Below are 20,622 nucleotides of genomic sequence, written 5' to 3'. Positions count from 1 at the left end.
AGATAGATAGATAGATAGATAGATAGATAGATAGATAGATAGATAGAGGGCACAGGGTGAGTTGAAGATGAAAGGGTCATATCTGGAGAATAAAATTAAGGAGTGAGAGAGGATTATACTGGAGAAGGAGAAAGGGAAATGTAGAAAGGGGTAAATTATCTGAAAAAAAAAAAAACAAACCAGAAAAGAAAAGGCTCTTACAGTGGAGGGGAAACAGGGGAAGATGAGAGGGAATAAGTGAATCTTATTCTCATAGGATTTGACTTAAGGAGGGAATAACATACACACTCAATTGAGTATGAAAATCTGTCTTACCCTACAGGAAAATAGGAGGGGAAGGGGACAAGAGAGTAGGGGAATGATAGAGAGGAGGGCCCATTGGGAAAGGGGGTAATCAGAAGCAAATACTTCTGAGGAGGGACAGGGTCAAAAGAAAGAATAGAATGGGGGGGCGGGATAGGATTAAGGGAAATAGAGTTAGTTTTTCACAGCATGTCTACTATGGAAGTGTTTTGCATGACTGCACATGTATAGCTTGCCTTTTCAATGAGGGTGGATGGGGAGAGAGGAAGGGAGAAAATTTGGAACCCAAAGTTTTAAAAACACATGTTTAAAAAAAATGTTTTTACATGCAACTGGGAAATAAGAAATACAGGAAATGGGGTACAGAAGTCTATCCTGCCCTACAGGAAAACAGAAGGGGAAGGGGGGGGAGAGATAGCAGGGAAAGCAGACTAGGGGAAGGGGTATTCAGAATACATGCCATCTTGGGGTGGGCGGAGGGGTGAGATGGAGTGAAAATTCGGAACTCAAAATCTTGTGGAAGTAAATGTTGAAAACTAAAAATAAAAAAAAAGAAAACAAAAAATAGAAGAAGAAAAAAATTATCTCACATAAAACAGATAAGAAAAGGCTTTTACAGTGGAGGGGAAACTGGGAGGAAGGTGAGAGGGAATGAGTGAATCTTATTCTCATTGGATTTGGCTTAAGGAGGGAATAACATACACACTCAATTGGGTATGGAAATCTATCTTACCCTACAGGAAAATAGGGGGGAAGGGGACAAGAGAGCAGGGGGATGATAGAGGGGAGGGCAGATTGGGGGAGGAGGTAATCAGAAGCAAACACATCTAAGGAGAAATAAGGGCAAAAGAGAGAATAGAATAAATACAGGTTGGGATAGTATGAAGGGAAATATAGTTAGTTTTCCACAGCATGACCACTACGGAAGTGTTTTGCATGACTGCACATGTGTAACCTGTATCAAATTGCTTACCTTCTCAAAGACGGTAAGTGGGGAGGGAGGAAGGGAGAAAATTTGGGACCCAAAGTTATAAGATATATAAGCAATGGGGTACAGAAATCTATCCTGCCCTATAGGAAAATTGAAGGGGAAGGGAATAAGAGAAGGGGGGGGCAGAAATAGAAGGGAGGGCAGATTAAGGGAAGGGGTTTTCAGAATGCATGCCATGCCATTTTGGGGTGGGGGGAGGGATGAGATGGGGAGAAAATTTGGAACTCAAAATATTGTGGAAGTGAATGTTGAAAACTAAAAATAAGTTAATTAATTAAAAAAAGAAACCCCAAAATAAAAAGTTCCAGTAATAGCACAGCCAAAAGCTAGAACTCCTACATCAAAGAACATACTGCAAACATGCAAAAAGAACCAGTTCAAGCACCAAGGAAACACAAAAAGGATCATACAAGACTTCTCAGCTTTTCCCTTAAATGAGAGGATATCTTGTAATCTAAATTTTCAAAAGGCAAAAGATTTAGGTTTATACCTAAGAATAATGAACTTTGCAAAGATGGGTATAATCCTATAAGGAAAACAATGGGTATTTATGGTAACAAAGGACTTTTAAGCATTTCTGATGAAAAGACTAGAGCTGAATAGGAAATTTGACACGCAAACACAAATTCAGGAGAAATGCAGATGTTTAATGAAAGCAAGTGATGCCACCGTGAGGAAAACCTTCCGTGCTAAATCAAACCCTATGCATTTCAAGCTTGATTTTCTTTGTACCTCAAATATGCAGCTTCATGGAATACTTTAACACAGAGCCCTAATCCTAGCCTTTGATTTCTTATAGACAATAGTTGAGTTTCCTAAATCTAATAAATAAAGACTTTTTCATGCTGAGGATGGGGTGAGGAGGGAGAAGGATGGTGGTAGAACAAGAGATGAAGGAGACATTAGGGGTCATCTAGTTCAAGTCTCTCATTTTTCACATATGTGAAAGCTAAGGCTTTTGTAGGCAGAGGGGCTGGCCACAAATCACACAGGTAGTGTCAAAGGTGGGATTGAAAGTGATTGGAAGCCAGGTGTTATAACTTTACAGCCAGTCCTCTTTCTACCCTACTTGGATGATTCTACCTTCATCTGAACAGGAATCTCCTCCATAAGGCCCTTCCCCCACCTCCCCCACCCAAACCTTGAAGGAGCATGATTCCCTCATGGTGAAGATGGCAAAGCTAAGGCCCAGAGCTCTCGTCCTGTCTCATCCAAGGTCATCTGGAGAATTAGTGGCATGATGGGGTTAGAGCCAAAGACTCGACTTCCAGACAGCTGACCTTTCTGACACGCCCTCTCTGAAGCACACTGCCTGAGACCTTCTCTAACTTTTCCACCTCTCATCAGGTCTCCTAAAGAGCTTAGGGACAAGAGCCCTCTATCTGTCTTGTTTCGTCTTCTTCTTTATTCCCACGTGTATCTCATGTATGTGTAGCTCATGTATGTGTAGCTCATGTATGTGTAGCTCATGTATGTGTAGCTCATGTATGTGTAGCTCATGTATGTGTAGCTCATCTCTTCACTCAAATTGGGAATTCCTTGCTAGTTCTAATTCTCTCTGTCTCTCCTAGACTGTGTGCATTCTGTGGGTAGGGCCAGGATCTTCTCCTCTGTCTCCCCTTAATTTCTACTCTCTTACTTTGGGAAAGGGTCCCCAGAACAAGAGCTCCCAGGACACATAGACTGTTAAGGAACCCCCCAGGAAGTTGATGCCCAAGCAGGAAGAACCCTCCCTGCCCCCACCTCACCTTCAGTAGGATCCCCATCCGTAAGCAGGATGACCATGGAGACACTCCCTGATGGCAGCTGCTCCTTCCTGTTGCTCTCATCCAGCATTTTCACAGCCAGAAGGACGGCCTCATTGATATTGGTTGCTGGGGAGAAAAATCTGCTCACACCTGCCTCAACTTTGGTACCAACTGAGACAGGTGGATGGTGGGAGGCCTGGGAGGAAGAGAGGGATAGAGGCTTGTCCAGGAGCAGAAGCACAGCAGATAGTGATAGAGGCTGGAAGCTGAGAGATAAGTTGGAAAGGGAGGGTGGCCAAGAGACCAGACCAGGTTAGAGGAGAATAGTTTGATCATTATGCAGGACCTGGTCAAGGGCTTTCTTCAATGAACAGAGAATAACTTGAAATGAATATTTGGAATCTATTCAGATTGGCCATCCTAGTTCGAGGCAGTGATTTACGCTGGGGCCAACAGAGCGGGGGAGGAGCTGGGAGAGTTTAGGGAAGGGGATAGATCATAAAGTAATTGATTGTCCTATTGGGTTAATGAGGTTGGGAAATAGGGCCAGGGGGCAGCTAGGAATGAGGTCAAGGAAATGCCAACTTTCTTCTCCATAGCAGTTCAGTGGGTCTCCCTGATTAGATTCCTCCCAAACCTTCAGCTAAGCAGCCAGGCTAGGAGACATGAGGTCTGCCATATTGCCCACCCTCTGGAGCCCTGATTCTTTACTCACATCCATGTGCCTGGATACTGTGTGCAAATTTCTTGGCTTCCTCCACATGCTCAGTTAAGGCCTGAAGCAGTGCTGGTTTCCACTGGGTCACTTGCCCGCTGAAGGTAACCAAGTCAAACTGGTCCTCTGGCTTGAGATCACTCAGGATCTTTACCAGGGCTTCCTGAGTCTAAGAGGAAAGGAGACTCAGAAAGCAGGAAGGAGAGATGGGGCAGAATGCTTAGGGAATAGGAATTTGAGCCTAGAGGATATGGTTCTCTTCCCACCTAGGCCATTCTCTGCCACATGGCGGCAGTGGTGGGGTCATCTCTGGGCCTGAGGCTGATAGAGAAGGTGTATCAGAGGGACAGAGGGACAAAGGAATGGCTTGTGGCGAACATGAGTCCTCCCTTGTCTGAAGTGGCCCATTTACCTGTTTAATCTTCCTACCACACATGGACCCACTCTTGTCAATGACAAAGACCACATTCTTAGGCAGTGCAGACAGCTCTGTTGGGGCAAAGTGATGCACGAAGTATCCGTTCTCAATCTGCAATGTGGGGACAACCGTGGGTCAGAGCTGTACCTCCCGTAGCCCATCTTACCACCTTTGCCAAGAGTAGGTTGGGGATCAAGCTTGTTGTCTCCATCCTTCCTCACTCTGATGAAACATGGGGGTCTTTTAGCTTAGTAAGTTACCATCTCTTTGAATCCTTCCCTCCTTCTCAGACCAGGAACATCCTCCCAGCTCCTCTTTAAATCTTACCCAAGGCCAATCAACTGAACAAAGCCTTCCCTGATCTCTCAGGATTATCCTGACAATCTTAACAGCTCACGTACCTATGATATATGAATGTTTAAAAAGATAGTTCCTCTGAGGCAGGTCATAGGAGGGCTAGTATCACCATTTAACAGATCACCATGTTGATTCACATCAGTGAGGTGAAGTGCCTATGGGGTCATCTAGTGCAACTGTTCCTTGCTCAGAAGAAAAAACTAAGAGCCAGGAAGAGGAGAGAATTTCCTTAGAGACACACAGCAAGCAATGTCCATAAATAAAATGGAAGTGCACACTAAGTTATAGCTGTTCTGTCTCAGGCTGTGAACTCCTTCAGGGCGGGGTCCTGGCCTGCACATCCTATGTCTCCCCCACAATGTTACTTGGTACAGAGCTCAGCACCTTGGATGGATTGGCTCCCCAAAGGTCTTTGGCGCTGCTAGAATCAAAGGTTGGGAAGGGCTTGGAAGCTGCCTCTTTCCCACAGGGTTCCCAGAGCCCATCATTCTCATGGCCAAGCCCCTGCAGCACTCACCTGGATGTCCCCAGCAGCAGTGGCTCTGTTCACATCATAACGGACAATAAAGTTACCATCCAGAATCGTGTCCAGCTTCCCGGGCTCCTTCTGCTGCTGGGCCAGAGATGGCTTGAACACTATGTGAGCCTGGAGGAGAAGAAGCTGGTGCTGAGAACTTGCCTGAGAAGCCAGAAGGAGTCACAAGCCCTTCCAGTGGCCCAAGAGCTGGGCAAGCTGAGAGAGAGCATGGGCTACATGGTGGATAATCTTTTCCACTGGGACCCCCTTCTTCCCTCTCTAGGCCTGGCCTTAGCCAAGAGCCAATGGAAAAGCTGGACTGACTCTACTTGCTGGGTGGTCCTTCCCTGGGGCTTGACAACCTGGTAATCCCAGGAACCTGCCCAATCCCCATCTCACTCTACCTCAGTTTCTCCTGTCCCTGTTATGACTTGTGGCCATTACATTTGGGGATCAGAGATTCCTCCCCCCACCCTAGGGCTGAGCTCAGAGAAGGGGCACTGGAATTAGGGAATGAACAACTAGGTTCTAGGGCAAGTCCCCTCCCCTCTTGACCTCAGTTTCCCTATCTGTATGAGTCTGAGACACCCTAAGCCTCTGGAAATCAGATGGGGTGAGGACTGGGTTATGTTCCAGACTGTTCCACTCTCTTCCCCCACGTCTCAGCATCTGACCTTGGTCTCGTTCTGTGTCGTGGTGAGGGCGTCTGCCAGGTTCTTGGTCATAAAGGTGCTCTCAGTCTCCAAGGAGCTGATGCCCTGAGGCTCAAAGATGTGGACATCTATCTGTGAGATGGAGGGGGATAAGGCATGAGAAGAAGTCTGGAGGAGGGAGTGAGCTTGCTCAGGGAACCCTGATCTGAGGAGGAAGAGCCTGTGGTCCCAGGGAGCCCCTGCTGGGAGCTGGGGATGAGGGGAGAGAAACAGACTTCTGTCTGGTGGGGTGGGGGGCAGAATGAGTGAATCAGGGCAGCCTTCCCAGAGTCTTAGGGCTTATTACCTGCAGGTGTTTGACCAGCTGTTGGGGCCGGACCTTCAGAATCAGCTCATATTTCCCCAGCTGCCTCTTCAACAGCTCCTCATAGACCAGCTCAAAGGTGACCTTGGCAGTTGGGGCCACATTGACAGACACCTGGAACTTCTCCAGATTCCTCCCTGTGGCCCTGGGTGGGAGGTGGGCTCCTTAGGGCCACTGGGAATGGACGGGGTGGGCAGGGGGAGCCTGGGCAGAGCTCGGTTCTGTAGGGGCCGAGACCATGGCCACGGTCTAGACAGGCAGGGCAGGAGGTGCTTTCAGGCAGGGGGTTGGCTGTGTGGGACTTTCTGATCCCCTGATTGCCCCAGCCCAAACCCTGCCACAGACCCTTACCTGATGATTCCAGCACTCTGACCCCTGGCTACAGCTGAGCTGTACTTCTCCTGGGCAGCTGCCTTCTCCTTGATCTCCCCTGGGTATGTCACACCATCAATGATCCTGAGGAGGGAGAGAGAAGGGGGGCATAGAGAGGCCTCAGGGAAGGAGCAAGAGCTGGGGGCATTGGGGAAGGAGTTCCCTCAGGGATGCTGAGGGAAGAAGGCTGGAGGGACAGAGGAGGAGGGAGAAAGTGACCTGTCATATTACTTAATGTACATGATGCAACCTAACTATTCTAGATTGTCCTTCCTTGTTCTGAATGGTTCCAATACAAATTCCTCTATTTGTCATTTAAAATCCTCCACCATCTGGGTATAGATTTCACCTCCAGGCTCCTCCTCACAAAACTCTGTTTCAGTCAGACTGGTCCATTTGCTTTTGTGCTCTTGCGTATATGCAACATTCTGCCTCTCAGCATGCCCCATGTCTAGAATGTACTCCTACCCAACCTTTGACTCTTAGAGGCAAATCTTAGATCCCTTCAATGCCTGGCTCAAATGCCTCTTCCTACATGAAGCCCTTCCTGACCTCCCCAGTAACTGGTCCCTCCCTGAAATTTTTGTATTTACTTTGTAATACATTTAACTTCTATATCTATGTGTTTCTTTCCCTGATAGAATGTAAACTCCTCAAAGACTGTTTCAATTTTATCTTTGTAACTCCAGTATTTAGCACATAGGGCATGCTTAATAAATGCTTATTGATTGAGCCTCCTAACTGGTTTTCCTGCCTCCAGTCTTGCCCATCCCAACCCATCATACACATGCTCATTGACTAATCTTCCTAATGTGTCCTTGTCTCAGGAAACTTTTAGTGGCTCCCTCTTGCTGACTTAATAAAGTAAAAACTTCCATTCTTGTTATTCAAGGTCCTCCATACTCTGGCTCCCACATATCTGTGCAGCTGTAGCCAAAATAAATTCACTATTCCCTAATCTCACCTTGTCCTTGCCCATCTTAGTGCCTTTGCTCACATGCCTGGTGATAATTACTCCAACGCACCCATGTAGCTGTGTAGAAGACAGATGGAAGAGAGAAGGGATTAGAAGCAGGGAAATCGATTGGAAGTTACCATACCAGTCCAGACCAGAGGGGATGAGATCTTGAAAAAAAAAGTAGTAGCTGTTTGAAAGGAAAGCTGAATGAAGATTCATTGTGATTTCAATTAGAGAGATGTCATGGAGGTAGAATGAGTAAGATCTGACAACTGATAGGACATAACATGGGATATGGCAATGGTGGGAGAGGGCAGAGTTAAGGATCACTCAGAGTTTGTCAACCTGGGGGACTGGGTAGAAGGTTGGCAATGCCTTCAGTGGAAATCGGGTAGTTGAAAAGAGGAATGGGTTCTAGGGAAGTGACAATGAGTTCAGTTTTGAACATTTGAGTTTGAGATGCCCAGGAGACATCCAGTTCAGTAGGCGGTTGCTAATGGAGAAACTATATAAGGGTTTTGCTGCATATACCCAAATCACCTAAGATAGCAGCACCCATGTGGGAGATAGTAGGGATCTGTTTCTCAGAGAAGACATTTTGCATTCTTCTACCACTGGATGGGAGGAAATGGATGGGAGCAGCCTCTTTTCATTGGTTTGCAATGAACAGGCTCCAGAACGGGCTGTATCTTTAAAATTGTCAAAGTGGAAGAGTCTTGCAGTCTTTCCAGCTGCATCCAGGATGTGAAGGTCCTGTTCAACCATATGATAGGCATCATGCACTGAGCTATATGGGAAGATGGTTCACTTTCCTCTCTCTTTAGGCCCTGTAACCTTAAGAATTGGGCTTGGGGTTTTGGTCTGTTTGGTTAGTTCTAGACAAAGGTGATGAAGTACCCCGACTAGAGCCATGGCGATCTCGGAGGAAGGATCCCAGGCTGGATGTTGCTGCCATGCCAGGAAGGGAGGAGCCTCTCAAGGAGACCTGAGGAGCCAGGGTGTTAGGACTAGAGCCCAGGGAGGGCTTTGGACTTGGGACTCATTGAGATGATACTATATACAAACTGAGTCAAACCCAGAGACTGAGGTGATGTGGGATGGTAGCTCTCAGGTTGGGGGGAATTTTTTTGTAAGTTTGTTCTTACTGTACCTTTCAAGTAAATATTTCTTTGTCAAAAGCTAATTTGGCTATCAAGTGGGTGAATGGAACTGGGGTGTAAGAGACTTCTCTATTTCCCTAAGATTACCAACAATCTCCCCATTCTAGAGAGACTGCCTGACATGTGGTAGAGCCTTAGGAATCAGGCTCCTTGGATTGCCAGAATCACAGGCTATGCAGTATCTGGTGTAGATAGAGCTGAGTTCCAAACCTGGAGCAGAGATGCAAGCTACTGATTAAGATTTCAGGGATCATTGCTGTTGAGGCAAAATCCAGATTGCAGAGGACTGGAACACAGAGGATCAGTAAGCTAGGGGAGGGAAGACAGACACACCTCTGTTCATCACCTTTGCCTTGTTGTGTAAGTTCTAAGGTGCATCTAGGCTTAGGGTCTAGGGATCGTGTGCGCACACGCACACACACACACACACACACACTCTCATGCAATACCTCTCTTCCTTTATTCACCTTTCACGACCTGCAGTTGTGGCAGGAGGGATTGGGAGATAACTGGATGTGGTAGTCTGAGCATGGAACACTTATCAGCTACCTTTCCAACTTTTGCCATGCCTAATAAACTATGTGGCCACGAAAAGTTACTCGCTTGTATATTTAAAAAAGAGAGGGTTAAAATTGAGTTGGGAAAATTCTCAGATCTGGTGGGGTGGTGATCCATAGATTTTCATTGGTAATGGAGGATGGATCAGTGAGGGTCTAGTCCTGGGAGTATAGACTAATATTTGGTTTTGGAAGTGTGTGATTACATGGAATGGAGGGGCTGGCTCTCCATGTCAGAGTATGCCCAGTTAGTCGTTGACTACTATTCACTAATTCCATTGTGGAGAAAAGGCTTTTCTGAGCTGAAACTGAGCATGCTTACAAAAAGTTTCAATGATTCTACCTTGTTTTTTTCTCCCTGGTTGCCTTAGAGGGAAAAGATAATAAATACGGTAAGCCTCCAGGTGGGGAGAGTGCCAGTGTCTTATCTAGTACACCCAGGCTGACACGGAGCCTTAAACCCATGACCCTGCCAAGTGGCCTCGAGGCTGCAGGTTTCCCTGCCCCCCACCCGAAGTCAGGTCAATACCAGGGGTCCAGGATCTCCAAGTCAGATTTTTGAGGCAGCTGAGACTGGTAAGCTTTGAGGTCCTGCTTGACCAAGCTCAGCAATAGATTGATACCACGTTATTGACTTCCGCAAACAAGGAAAGGACTTAAACATCTTCCACCAGCTATGCTGCCTTCATAGGGGAACTGTAAATGTTCTGAGGTAGCCATCTTAAGTGTGGGTCCATTCTCCCCAGGGAACTGAAGTGGAACAGGGAAACTGTGCCCCTGGTTTGGGGGGGATATTTTGTAGTTCTGTTCCTCTATCTTCTTAATAAATGTATTTTTGTAAAAACTAATTGGTGTTAATTGGCTAAATGATAGTGGGGCACCAATCGCTGGGTCAAACAATGATATGGGGGATTTATTAACTGCAATTAGTATTTATATTGGGGAGAACATAATGGAATGGCAATTCAAGCTCCCATTTGAAAGAAAGCATTTGAAAGAATGACCCAATTCCCTGGGTTATCCTGAGAACTCTGAGAGGGTGATGTAGCCTTGCTCTGGGAGCTGACTTAACAATGAGGGTAGCAGATGGGATAAGGGCAACACGAGGCTCCATGTGGGGTTTATTTCTGTCTTCGTCTCTCTATCTCTATCTCTGTCTCTATCTCTTTCTCTTACCCTCTTCCTCTCCCTCCCCCACCCATTCAAAGTCTCTTTAACTAACTAAATTAAGTCCCCTATGAAGGTACACAGGCTCTCATTCCACAGTCTCTCAGTTAATCAGGAGTTATGTTCTCATTAGGCATCTGTCCCTTAGAAAAGAAAAAATACTATCCCCTCTTGCCTGGGTGGGAGTGGGTATTAGACCTATAATGTTTCATTAATTTGGAGCCACATTTCATCATCCTGTAGTCTAAATTCAGAAAACAGGTTTTCTTTCTGACCCAACCACTTAAAGTACCAGTTTGCAGAGTTGGGTGACTGGTCTATGTGCATGGAGAGAAGCTTCTGCCTAGATTTCAGAGACTTTTACTGGACCCCATAAGACTACTCTTTTGATGGCAGAAGTACATCTCCACCTGGTGGGTAAAATATATGTTCTCCTTCCTCACTGGTTGATTGCAAATTGACATCTTGTCTTCTGTTGCCCAACAGAAGGCAGAATATGAGCTGGTGTGGACTGCTACTGTTACTGAGGCACATGAGACCTGGGATACTTAGCAAGATCATACCCATGGCCTGCACCACAGGTTGTACAACAATTGTTCACTAACAAGTTACAACTATATGTAATAATTCTGGATACACAATAGATCTAATTGAGGCTAAGGGAGAGAGGAAGGAAGCTAGAGGTTCTAAGAGGTAGAAAAAAGGTGGGAGAGATTCTATGCATGGTGTACAGCTAGTGCAAAGTCAGTGAGAGGGAAGATAAAATGCCAATTTGGGGATGTTGGTATTAGTCAACAAACACTAAGAGTGTGCAATGTGCCAGGTACAATGCTAAATGTTAGGATATAAAGAAAGGCAAAAATGTGGTCCCTGCCATCAAGGACCTTACTTTCAAAGAAGGGAGACTAACATGCAAAAATTTTATATAGATAGATACATATATATATGATATATACATTATATATATAAGATATATATGGTATGAATTATAATTACCACCAAATATGAAGGAGTGGATGGACTAGTTTCTAGAATAACCAAGTCTTTGGGTCACTTCTGTAGGGGAAAAAAATCAACTTCCACAGAGGAGAATGCCTGGTAAATTATTGGCATGCAAATAATATATAAACAGATACAAAAGGGCCATTGGTTTGATGGGTCTAAGACACAGTAAAAGCAGAATTCTAAAAACCAGACAAGGATGAGGGATGAGGTGTGGAGAGGTCTGGACTTGCCCCCTCCCCTAAATTGAGGTTATAATTTAACTAGGGGTCAAAGTTGAGCAAAGGAGTAAAGAGAGTAGGACGTCATCCCAGTCTTGTCACCAAGACTTTATACGAGTTCTTTGCTTTATCTGAGTCTCAGTCTCCCCATCCACAAAATGAAGAGGTTGGGTCAGAGAATCTCTAAGGTTTCTTCTAGCTGAAATTCCTTTCTAAGGCCTCGATCTATGCCTCCCTGGAGGTTGAGCGGAGGGTCCAGGGGAAAATCCTGGCCCCTTCCAGCTGCACCTCTGCTGTGGGTAAGCTCAAGACAAACATTTCCCTAATTTCTTGTTTCAGAAGAGAAAAAGCCCTCAGCCCAGAGAGGTTATATGACCCTAGATGACAAAACAAGCCAAGAAGAGACATGACCAGACCTTGTGATCATAGAATCACAGATGCAGAGTTGGAAAGGACCTTAGGAGTCGTTGAGTTCAGCCCTCTCATTTTTCCAGATGAGGTTAGACGACTTGCTGAGGGTCACACAGCTAGTACATATCTGAGGCAGGATTTAAACTCAGATCTTTCTGACTCTAAGTCCAGCAATCTTTTCATTAAGTCACTTAACTGCCTAATGAAATAACATCGGTAAAACACTTTGCCAAGTATATACATTTAAATGGAGAGGGATTCAATACCCTTCTATAATCTATTTCTAGCTCTGCAGAGAGGCAGGTGAACCATGAGAGAATGGTGTTTCTGAAACCAAAGGTAAGAGAGGGGTTTGGTCAACAGGATATCTGGTTGGAGGATCCACATACAAGCCAGCTTCTATGCCACATGTTCCTGGTGTGCCCATTGTGGCCCAGCCCGAGGCTAAGTATCTCTGCTAGGTCAGGTCCTGGCAAGACTTTGGTCTCATTATAAGCAGATTAAATCATTGCCCATCCTAGAGAAATGCTGAGGTTCTGTAAAGTCCCTGACACAACTCCCCCTCCTCTCCCTAATTCCCCAACTCCACTCCAACTCAGCTATGGAATCAGAGGCCCTCATCCTAGGCAAGAGTGAGGAACTCGTGGCCTCGAGGCCACATGTGGCCTTGAGACCACAGGTTCCCCACCCCATGGGACCTAGGGAATGAGGAACATTAAAGGGACATCCAAAAATCACTGAGTCCATCCTTCTGCCCCTGAGCAGGGACATCATTTAATCCATCCTGGTCAGAGGAGATTCTGTCTTGAAGTTGAACCCTCCTCTTCATCCTTCCCCAGAGGACCTTTGACAATGCCCTCCCACCCTGCCCACATTTCCTTTTGTTACTTATCTCAGGTCCACCTTTCCACCTCATCCCCCTCTTTCCTCTTGTAGTTCTGGTTAGGTGGAGAAGAATGGACCAGGAGTTCTCTATCTACTGCAAACATTGCGAAAAAATGTTTGGAAACCAACTCCAGGACAGAAGAAAGAACAGGAAGTGGGGGTGGGGAAAGGGAGGAGAAGAGCCTGTGTTCTGGATAGGTTTACACACACACAGGCATGAATACACACACGCACATGCATGTGCACACGCACACACACGCACACACAAATGCCGTAGCTCACGTAACTTCTGGGCATCAGTTTTAAATTCTGTAAAATGAAGGGATAAGACCAGATTTTCTCTAAGGTCCTTTTCAGCTCTAAATCTATGATCTTATGATCTCCTAGATGCTTTCTCCTTCTTGCCTTCCACAGACATTACACTCCCATGCTTTGCCTCCCACCTCTCTAGCCACTCCTCTCCTGCATCTTTCGATGGCCGCTCATTTTCTTTGTCACTTTAATGTGGTTACTGCCTAAGAGTTTCCTCTTCTCTTCTCTTCCCTTCCCTTTCCTTCCCTTCTCTCCCCTTCCTCTTTCCTTTTCCTTCTCCTCTTCCTTCTTTTCCTCCGATTCCTTTTCCTTCTTCTCCTTCCTCTTCCACATCCCCCCTCCCCCATCTTCCTCCTCTTCATCCATCCTGGGTACCCTGGATATGTTTCTGCTTATCAAGGTCCTTTCCAAAATGTGGTTCCCAGGAGTAGAAACAATTTTACAGATGTGATTTAACCAGAGGAAAAGACAGAATTGCCCTCTTCTTCATTATGGAACCAATGTTTCCCCTAATATAGCTGAATATTGGGTCATCATTTTGGGCTACTATGTTAATTTCTGTTGATCTTGGGATCTCAGATGATTTTTATCATTTAATCCTCACCCTGCCTTTGTATAGCTGATTTTTTTCAATTCAAGTTTCAAAGTATTCATTTATCCCCACTAAATTTCATATTGTTAGTCTCAGCCTATTTTTCTAAGCCATAGTGATCATTTTGAATCTTGATTCTTCTGTTGTCCAACATATTTAGCTATCCCTCCCAGGTGTCTGCCACCTACAAAGGTGTCAAAATGTCATCTGTGTCTTCATTCAAGTCATTGTTATAAATATTGAACAGAACAGGGTGATTAAAAGTTTCAGGCAAATGCAGAATTTCTTAGAGTCTGCTTCTAGCAGAAAAAGACATCTTGACCATGTAGAGACAATTGGCATCCCTCACTACAGCTCTATCTTGCCTCTATACCAGTTTTGTGATCTGGAGGAAGCCTCGTGGAGAGGAAAAAGCACTTTACTTAGAATTAGATCTATGTTCAAGATCAGTCAGTGCACTTTCTTATAAGATGATCTTGGGCAATCACTTAATCTCTTTGAGCCTCAGTTTCATTACCTGTAAAATGTGGATACCAATATCTGCAACACATACCTTAAACAGTTGTGGGATGACTAACAAGATGAAATCGAACAGGCATAAATGAGTGTATGGATAACACTTTGTAAACCATAAGGTACTATACAAATCTAAGCAATTACCATCAGTGGAGTATCATCTATACCCTCTATCTGGCCAGGCAGTCTCTAGCAATTTCCACAGCAGCATCACTTCTGTTTATCTCTTCTTTTATTCTTATCCAAATACTCTGCACCAAGATTTTTTCCCCTGGTTTCACTAATTTTCATGCAGATGCAGACTCTCAGATTCATCTCTTTTCAACAAGGTATGCTTTGCAATGCAATACTCTACTCATGAGTTCTATTCTACCAAGCCACTTTCAGTTAAATGAAGTCATATATATCTATCTCTTTGTACTAAAATGTCAAGTTTACTCTATTCATTATCCCTCCTCTGAACATTGGTGTATATGCATTAGGCCATAAATATTGCTCCTTACACCTTTCATAGAAAGAAATATGGAGCAAAGGAGGTTGGAGTATGGGGTGATGGGGTGTTAGGGAGAAGAGGGGAATTTGAGAGAGTAGTCAATCCAAGATCAGTACTTACATGGAGAAGTTAGTGATGAAGGCTCTTCTGGGCAACTCCACCTGGAAGATAGCCTCTTGGGCCTCTTTTGCCTTATTGACTACACGGCTGGTGATGGTGGTGTGGGCAAAGCGCAATGTGACCTTGGAGTCCACAGTGAGACTGTAGAGATCAATGCCATCCTAGAATGGGATTGCCATTATAAGGAAACAAAATTGGAGAATATTTGATAGTTCCCTCCTCCCACTAACCCTGACTAACCTGTTCCCAAGTCCCATTGTACACTCTGGGCATCAGGTGGCAAAGTACAGATGTGATATAGTTTTAAAGTCTAGGAATGGGAAGTCAGGAACATATTTTGGCATAGAAATCTGGGATACAGTAGGAATCTAGATCTGGGTGACTCTGGGAAAATTGTCAAACTTCTCTGGACCTCTTGAAGATAGGGAGAATGATATTTTATTCTAATCTCTCACCAAGGGCTAATGGCAGCACACGGGGTGAAAGACAGGAGTGTTTTGGGGGTGAAACCTTCAGAACTTTTCCTTCCTCTGCCCTAATGGATTGCAATTCTCTCCATAAGAAAGCTAGGCCCAAGTCACGTGTCCAGGGCTCATGCCAAAGCTTTTCCCTGTGCATAGACTGACCTCCCCCACCTACCAAATTCTGTGGAAGTTCTGTTCTGATTCTTTCTGCAGAGGTAGACAGGTAAAGACAACCCACTAACCTCCTGGGATATTTAGCACTACCCCCAATATCTGGAATACACTCATTATCAGATATCTAGGTCCATGACATTTTCCCCCAAGTCCCCTAAAACACACTCATGCTGTCTTATATTCACATATGCCCATGAATGCATACATTCACACATTTGTACATGCACCCTCTCACAAACATATAGTCATACATGTTCATGAGCACATATAGGTACCTCTTGGGCAATGATGGGGCTGAGGGAGGCCAGAAGAAGAAGGAGAATGGGGAGTAGCAGTGCATGTGCTGCGGGCTCCATTTTGACTATGCAGGGATAGGGAGGGGCCAGAATTTAGAATCAGTAACTCACCTCTCTCCCAGTTCTCCCCTGGCTCCTCTCCCACCCCCTGCTCTTATAGATTCCAGGAAGCTGGTCCCAAGATAATGTGTATTTACTGGCCAAATGCAGCCAACAGCTCAGGATAAACTGCCAAAATCCAACTCCCAGAGGGCCTTTGATCTATTGGGAAATACCTCCCCCCTCTTCCCCCCTACACACACTCAGTGGAAAATCTAGCGTAGCCTCTCTTTGCCCCCATAGGGTCAGACTATCTCACCCAGAGAGCTCCCCTTCCTGGCTCCACTCAATACAACTTTCTTAGCTCCGGTACTTGGGTTGGGTAACAATGAGGGAGAGGGGAAGGTGATAAAGGGAATAAGAAGCCAGGTATTCAATAAAAATTAAGATAAGAGTAGTATCAAAGTCAATTCAATTCACTTCTGTTCAAAAATATTCATAACACCAGAAGCCACTTTCTAACTCACAGGGTTAGTTCACAGGGAAAGTTCTCTAGGTTCAAGATTCTCAGTGGTTCTGCATCCCCTAAGACTACATAGTTCACTAAACTTCAATGTTTCTCTGTCTACTGGCTCCTTCTCTGCTTCCTACAAACATGCTAGCTTCCTCCTCAATCCTTAAAAAACCCTCATTTTATCTGAAGATTTCCAGTAGCTGTCGTTCTGTATCTCTACCTCCCTTTGTGGCTAAACCACTGGAGAAAGCTTTCCATGTTTGGTGCCTCTGTTTCCTCTTGGAAATCGCTGCCTGTTACTCTCTCCTAAACCCTCTGCAGTACGGTTCCTGACCTCATCAGTAGGGACTGCTCTTTCTGAAGTGCCAAAACTAATGGCCTTTTCTCAGTCCTCATGATCCTTGCCTTCCCTGTAGCCTTTGATCCTGTTGACCAGCCTCTTTTCTTGAATACTCGCTTCTCTCCAGGTTTCCGTGACACTGTACTCTTCTGGTTCTTCTTCCACCTAAGCTCCTTTTCAGTTTCCTTTTCTAGATCTTCTTCCAAGTCATGCCCACTAAACGGCTGGCTGTCCCTCAAGCATCCTTGGTCCCCTTCTCCTTCCACACTATCCATCTTTGATGATCCCTTCAGCTCCTGTGAATTCAATTATTATTTCTATTCAGAGGATTCTCAGACATACTTAACATCTCTCTTTATTTCCAGTCTTGTATCACCGGCTGCTTATTGGAAGTGTCAAATGGAGGACCCATAGACATCTTCAATTCAACATGTCCAAAACAGAACCCATTATCTTTACTCCCTGGCTCCTCTCCTCTTCCTAATTTCCTTACCACTATTAAGGGCACTACTGCCCTCCCAGTTACGGGTTATATATTTCCTATTTGTTATTTGTTATGGTCTTTTGTGTAACTGGTATTTGGTGAATACAGCTGACAAGTGTGAGCTGAGGACAAGCAACCAGTGAAAGCACTTTAGTTCTGAGCCTTACTTGTACCCCTAGACCAGCAATATTTAACAGGGGGGAGCAGATATATACAATTCTACTCTGGCACCCATCTTGGAGAGAGGTGAGGGAAGGACCAAGTGCCCAGCCAAGGTCCTTCTCCTGCTTCCCTCAAGGTGGAAACCACCATCTTCCTTGAGAAGAGGTAGGCCAGATGAAAAAGATGTATCTATTCATAAGTCCCACAAGCTTTATGTCTACACATTTAGACAACCCTTGTGGACGTATATATCTTACATGGTCACATATATATCTTATATAAGAAAATAAGTACACCAGAGAGACACAAACAAAAATACTTATGAAGCCTGAGAGAAAAGAGCTTACAGGTGGTAGGGATCCGAGAAGGCTTCTTGGAAAAGATGGCATTTGAGTTGAATTTTAGAAGACAGGAAGAATCCAATAACTGAATTGGGAAAGAATCAACAGTCCAGACCCCTGGAATAGCCTAAACAAAGGGGAGGAGATGAAGGCAGGGGTGCCCAGACTTATTCCTCTAATTTGTTTATGATGTGACCTTTTATATCCAGGCCATTTATCCCTTTAGAGTCTATGTTGGCATACCCCATATGATATGATATGAGAAGGTAGTCTAAGCCTGATATCTGTTAGACTACTTTCCAGTTTTCCCTGGAATTTTAGTCAAATAGTGAATACTTACCCTAGTAGCTGGGGGCTTTGGGTTTATTGAATACCGTACTGCTATGTTTGTTTGCACAATGGATAGAGTACTGGGCTTACAGTCAGGAAGACCTGGGTTCATATCTGACCTCAGATACTTCCTAGCTTTGTGATCCTGGGCAAGTGATTTCACTTCTGTTTGCCTCAGTTTCCTCCTCTAGAAAATGATGATAAGAATAGCTCCAAATTCTCTCCTTCCCTCCTTCCCCCTTCCTTGAGAAAGTAAACACTTTGATATAGATTATACATGTATAGTCACGCAAAACATATTCCCATATTAGCCATGTTGCAAAAGAAAACAAAAAAAAAAGAAAAATAAAGTTTTTTAAAAGTATGCTTCGGTCTGCATTTAGACTCCATTGGTCTTTCTCTGAAGGTGGATAGTATTTTTAATCCTAAATCCTTTGGAATTGTCTTGGATCGTTATATTGTTGAGAATTGCCAAGTCATTCACAGTTAACCATTGTACACTATTGCTGTTACTGTGCATAATGTTCTCCTGGTTCTGCTCAGTACACTTTGTGTCAGTTTGCGTAAGTCTTTCCAGGATTTTCTGAAACTATCGTGCTTGTCATTTCTTACAGCACAATAATATTCCGTTACAATCGTGTTCCACAACTTATTTAGCCACTTCCTTTCCCAGGTTTGACCTGCCACCTACTAGAATCCTATGACTGTCCTGCCCTCTCAGGTCTGCCTTCCTACCAGGGTGTATTGCCCCATTATACACACACACACACACACACACACTATCCTCTGCCAGCCTCATAGACCCTCATTACAGGGGACATTGAGGATTAGTGCCAGAAAAGTGGAAAGATAAATTCAGCTTCACCCTCATCCCTCTCCATCTCTCAGTAAACTCTTGTAATTCAAAGAGGGTATCTCACACCTCTCCCCTACTGAATAAACATTCAATAAATATTTGTCAATGATTATGATATGTAGCTGTTTCCTGTCAAAACAAATAGTCCTACCCTCCCCTCCCCATTCACTCCCTGCCCCCACTTGTGAGTCAGGATCTGCAGATATTTAGTCAACATTCTAATTAGAACTATGTGGTAGATTTCGCCTCTCTATTCTTGGTACAGCCAATGTCCTATGACTAGGTTAGCAAATTTTTCTTCTTGAGTCTGTATTTGAGAGATTATATTTGTAAAGTACTTAAGACAATGCCTGACATATAGTAGGCACTGTATAAATGCTTCTTTCCTTCACCTCATCTTGCTTCTCTAGTCCCAATGATTCAGACCACTTTCTGCCTAGATGAAACCATCTTTCTCTGGTTATCTCTCCTACAATCTCATCTCCGTTGTCCTCCCCAGTCTCTAACCTTCTCTGGCCTCCCTTTTCACTGCACTGTACGATTATGAAAATCCCCTTCATCCTAGATCTCTTTTCACATTGCTTCCATGTTCTAGTGCTCAAGGAAACCTAGCCATCTCCTGAAAACACCACAATCTACAGTCCACAGGGCTGGAGGTGGGGGTGCACTCCTCCTTATCCTTTTTTAACAATTGGTTGATACATTAGTTTTGCTGAACTGATTTTTTAAAATAAATTTTATTGATATATTTTGTTTTTTTATAATCACCAAATTTTCCCCCAGCATGGAAATCAATGACTTCCTTGGGGTACAAGGCTAGTAGTGGATTCTCCAGGGCAAGCAAATGGACATTTTACTAATTTTTATTCGTGTAATTCCAAATTGCTTTCCAAAATGGTTATATTGATCTATAGCTTCACCAACAACGCATTAATGTACCTGTCTTCCCATAATCCTTCTAACATTGAGGTACATAGTAGGCACACATACATCTCTCCCTACTTTTCCCTGCACCTCCTTGACATGTCCCAAAGGGGTGAGGCCTTGAAAGCAGGAGATTGGGGTTGGAGGTGCAGAGGACCCCAGGAGAGTTGGTAAGGGAAAGAGATTATATGCTTTGGGCATGAACCAGCCCCAGAGGCAAGTGAGGGATAGAAACAGGGGTAAACGAGGAGTGAGAGGCACAGTCAGAGCAGACTGGTCAAGGGTCGTAGCAGCAAATAGAGCAGGAGCAGAAAGGTCAAAATCTGGTGAGGAAGATTAGCAGTATGGTGGGGTCAAGCCATTATCTTCATCATCTTAGTTTGGTCTTGGGATTCCAGCAGTGGCTAACACATTTCCCTCTCTACTTGGGGGTGGGAGAGATAAATCTAAGCACCAGAACTGTGTTCTTTTGAGTCCCATCTCTCATCTCTGTGCTTTTTTACTGACTGTCTCCCATACATGAAATGCCCTGCCTCCTTACCTATCTCAAATATATATCTCAAAAGAACCTCTTGTCCTTTAAGATGCAGCTCAGGCACCATTTTCTGCACAAAACCTTTCTCGATCCCCTAACTGCTTATGCCTTCCCATCCGTAGTGTTGTTTAATTGTTTCAGTCATGTACAACTCTCCATGATCCCATTTGGGGTTTTCTTGGCAAAGATAACTGGAGCAGTTTGCCATTTCCTTCTCCAGCTCACTTTACAGATGAGGAAGCTGAGGCAAACAGGGTTAAGCGGCGTGCCCAGGCTCACTCAGCTAGTAAGTGTCCGAGGCCAGATTTGAACTCAGAATAGGAATCTTCCT

The 20,622-nt window shown here is 44.6% G+C and overlaps 1 protein-coding gene across 1 annotated transcript in view; it reads right to left on the bottom strand.

The window, feature by feature from the left end:
* LOC114024011 (inter-alpha-trypsin inhibitor heavy chain H4-like) overlaps positions 1-15,826 on the bottom strand; it is a 34,611-nt gene extending 18,785 nt beyond the window's left edge. The window contains exons 1-9 of the mRNA XM_027836829.1: positions 15,746-15,826; positions 14,833-14,993; positions 6,418-6,522; positions 6,049-6,211; positions 5,724-5,834; positions 5,050-5,178; positions 4,170-4,286; positions 3,758-3,926; positions 3,043-3,168 (exon numbers count right to left, since the gene is read on the bottom strand). Of these exons, the coding sequence (XP_027692630.1) occupies positions 3,043-3,168; positions 3,758-3,926; positions 4,170-4,286; positions 5,050-5,178; positions 5,724-5,834; positions 6,049-6,211; positions 6,418-6,522; positions 14,833-14,993; positions 15,746-15,826 (1,162 nt within the window). The remainder of the gene's footprint in view (positions 1-3,042; positions 3,169-3,757; positions 3,927-4,169; positions 4,287-5,049; positions 5,179-5,723; positions 5,835-6,048; positions 6,212-6,417; positions 6,523-14,832; positions 14,994-15,745) is intronic.
* Between the last annotated feature and the right edge of the window lie 4,796 nt (positions 15,827-20,622).

Source organism: Vombatus ursinus, unplaced genomic scaffold (genome assembly GCF_900497805.2).
Source record: "Vombatus ursinus unplaced genomic scaffold, bare-nosed wombat genome assembly UNPS02014820.1, whole genome shotgun sequence".
NCBI classification, from domain to species: domain Eukaryota; kingdom Metazoa; phylum Chordata; class Mammalia; order Diprotodontia; family Vombatidae; genus Vombatus; species Vombatus ursinus.
This window is presented reverse-complemented; position numbering and strand designations above follow the sequence as displayed.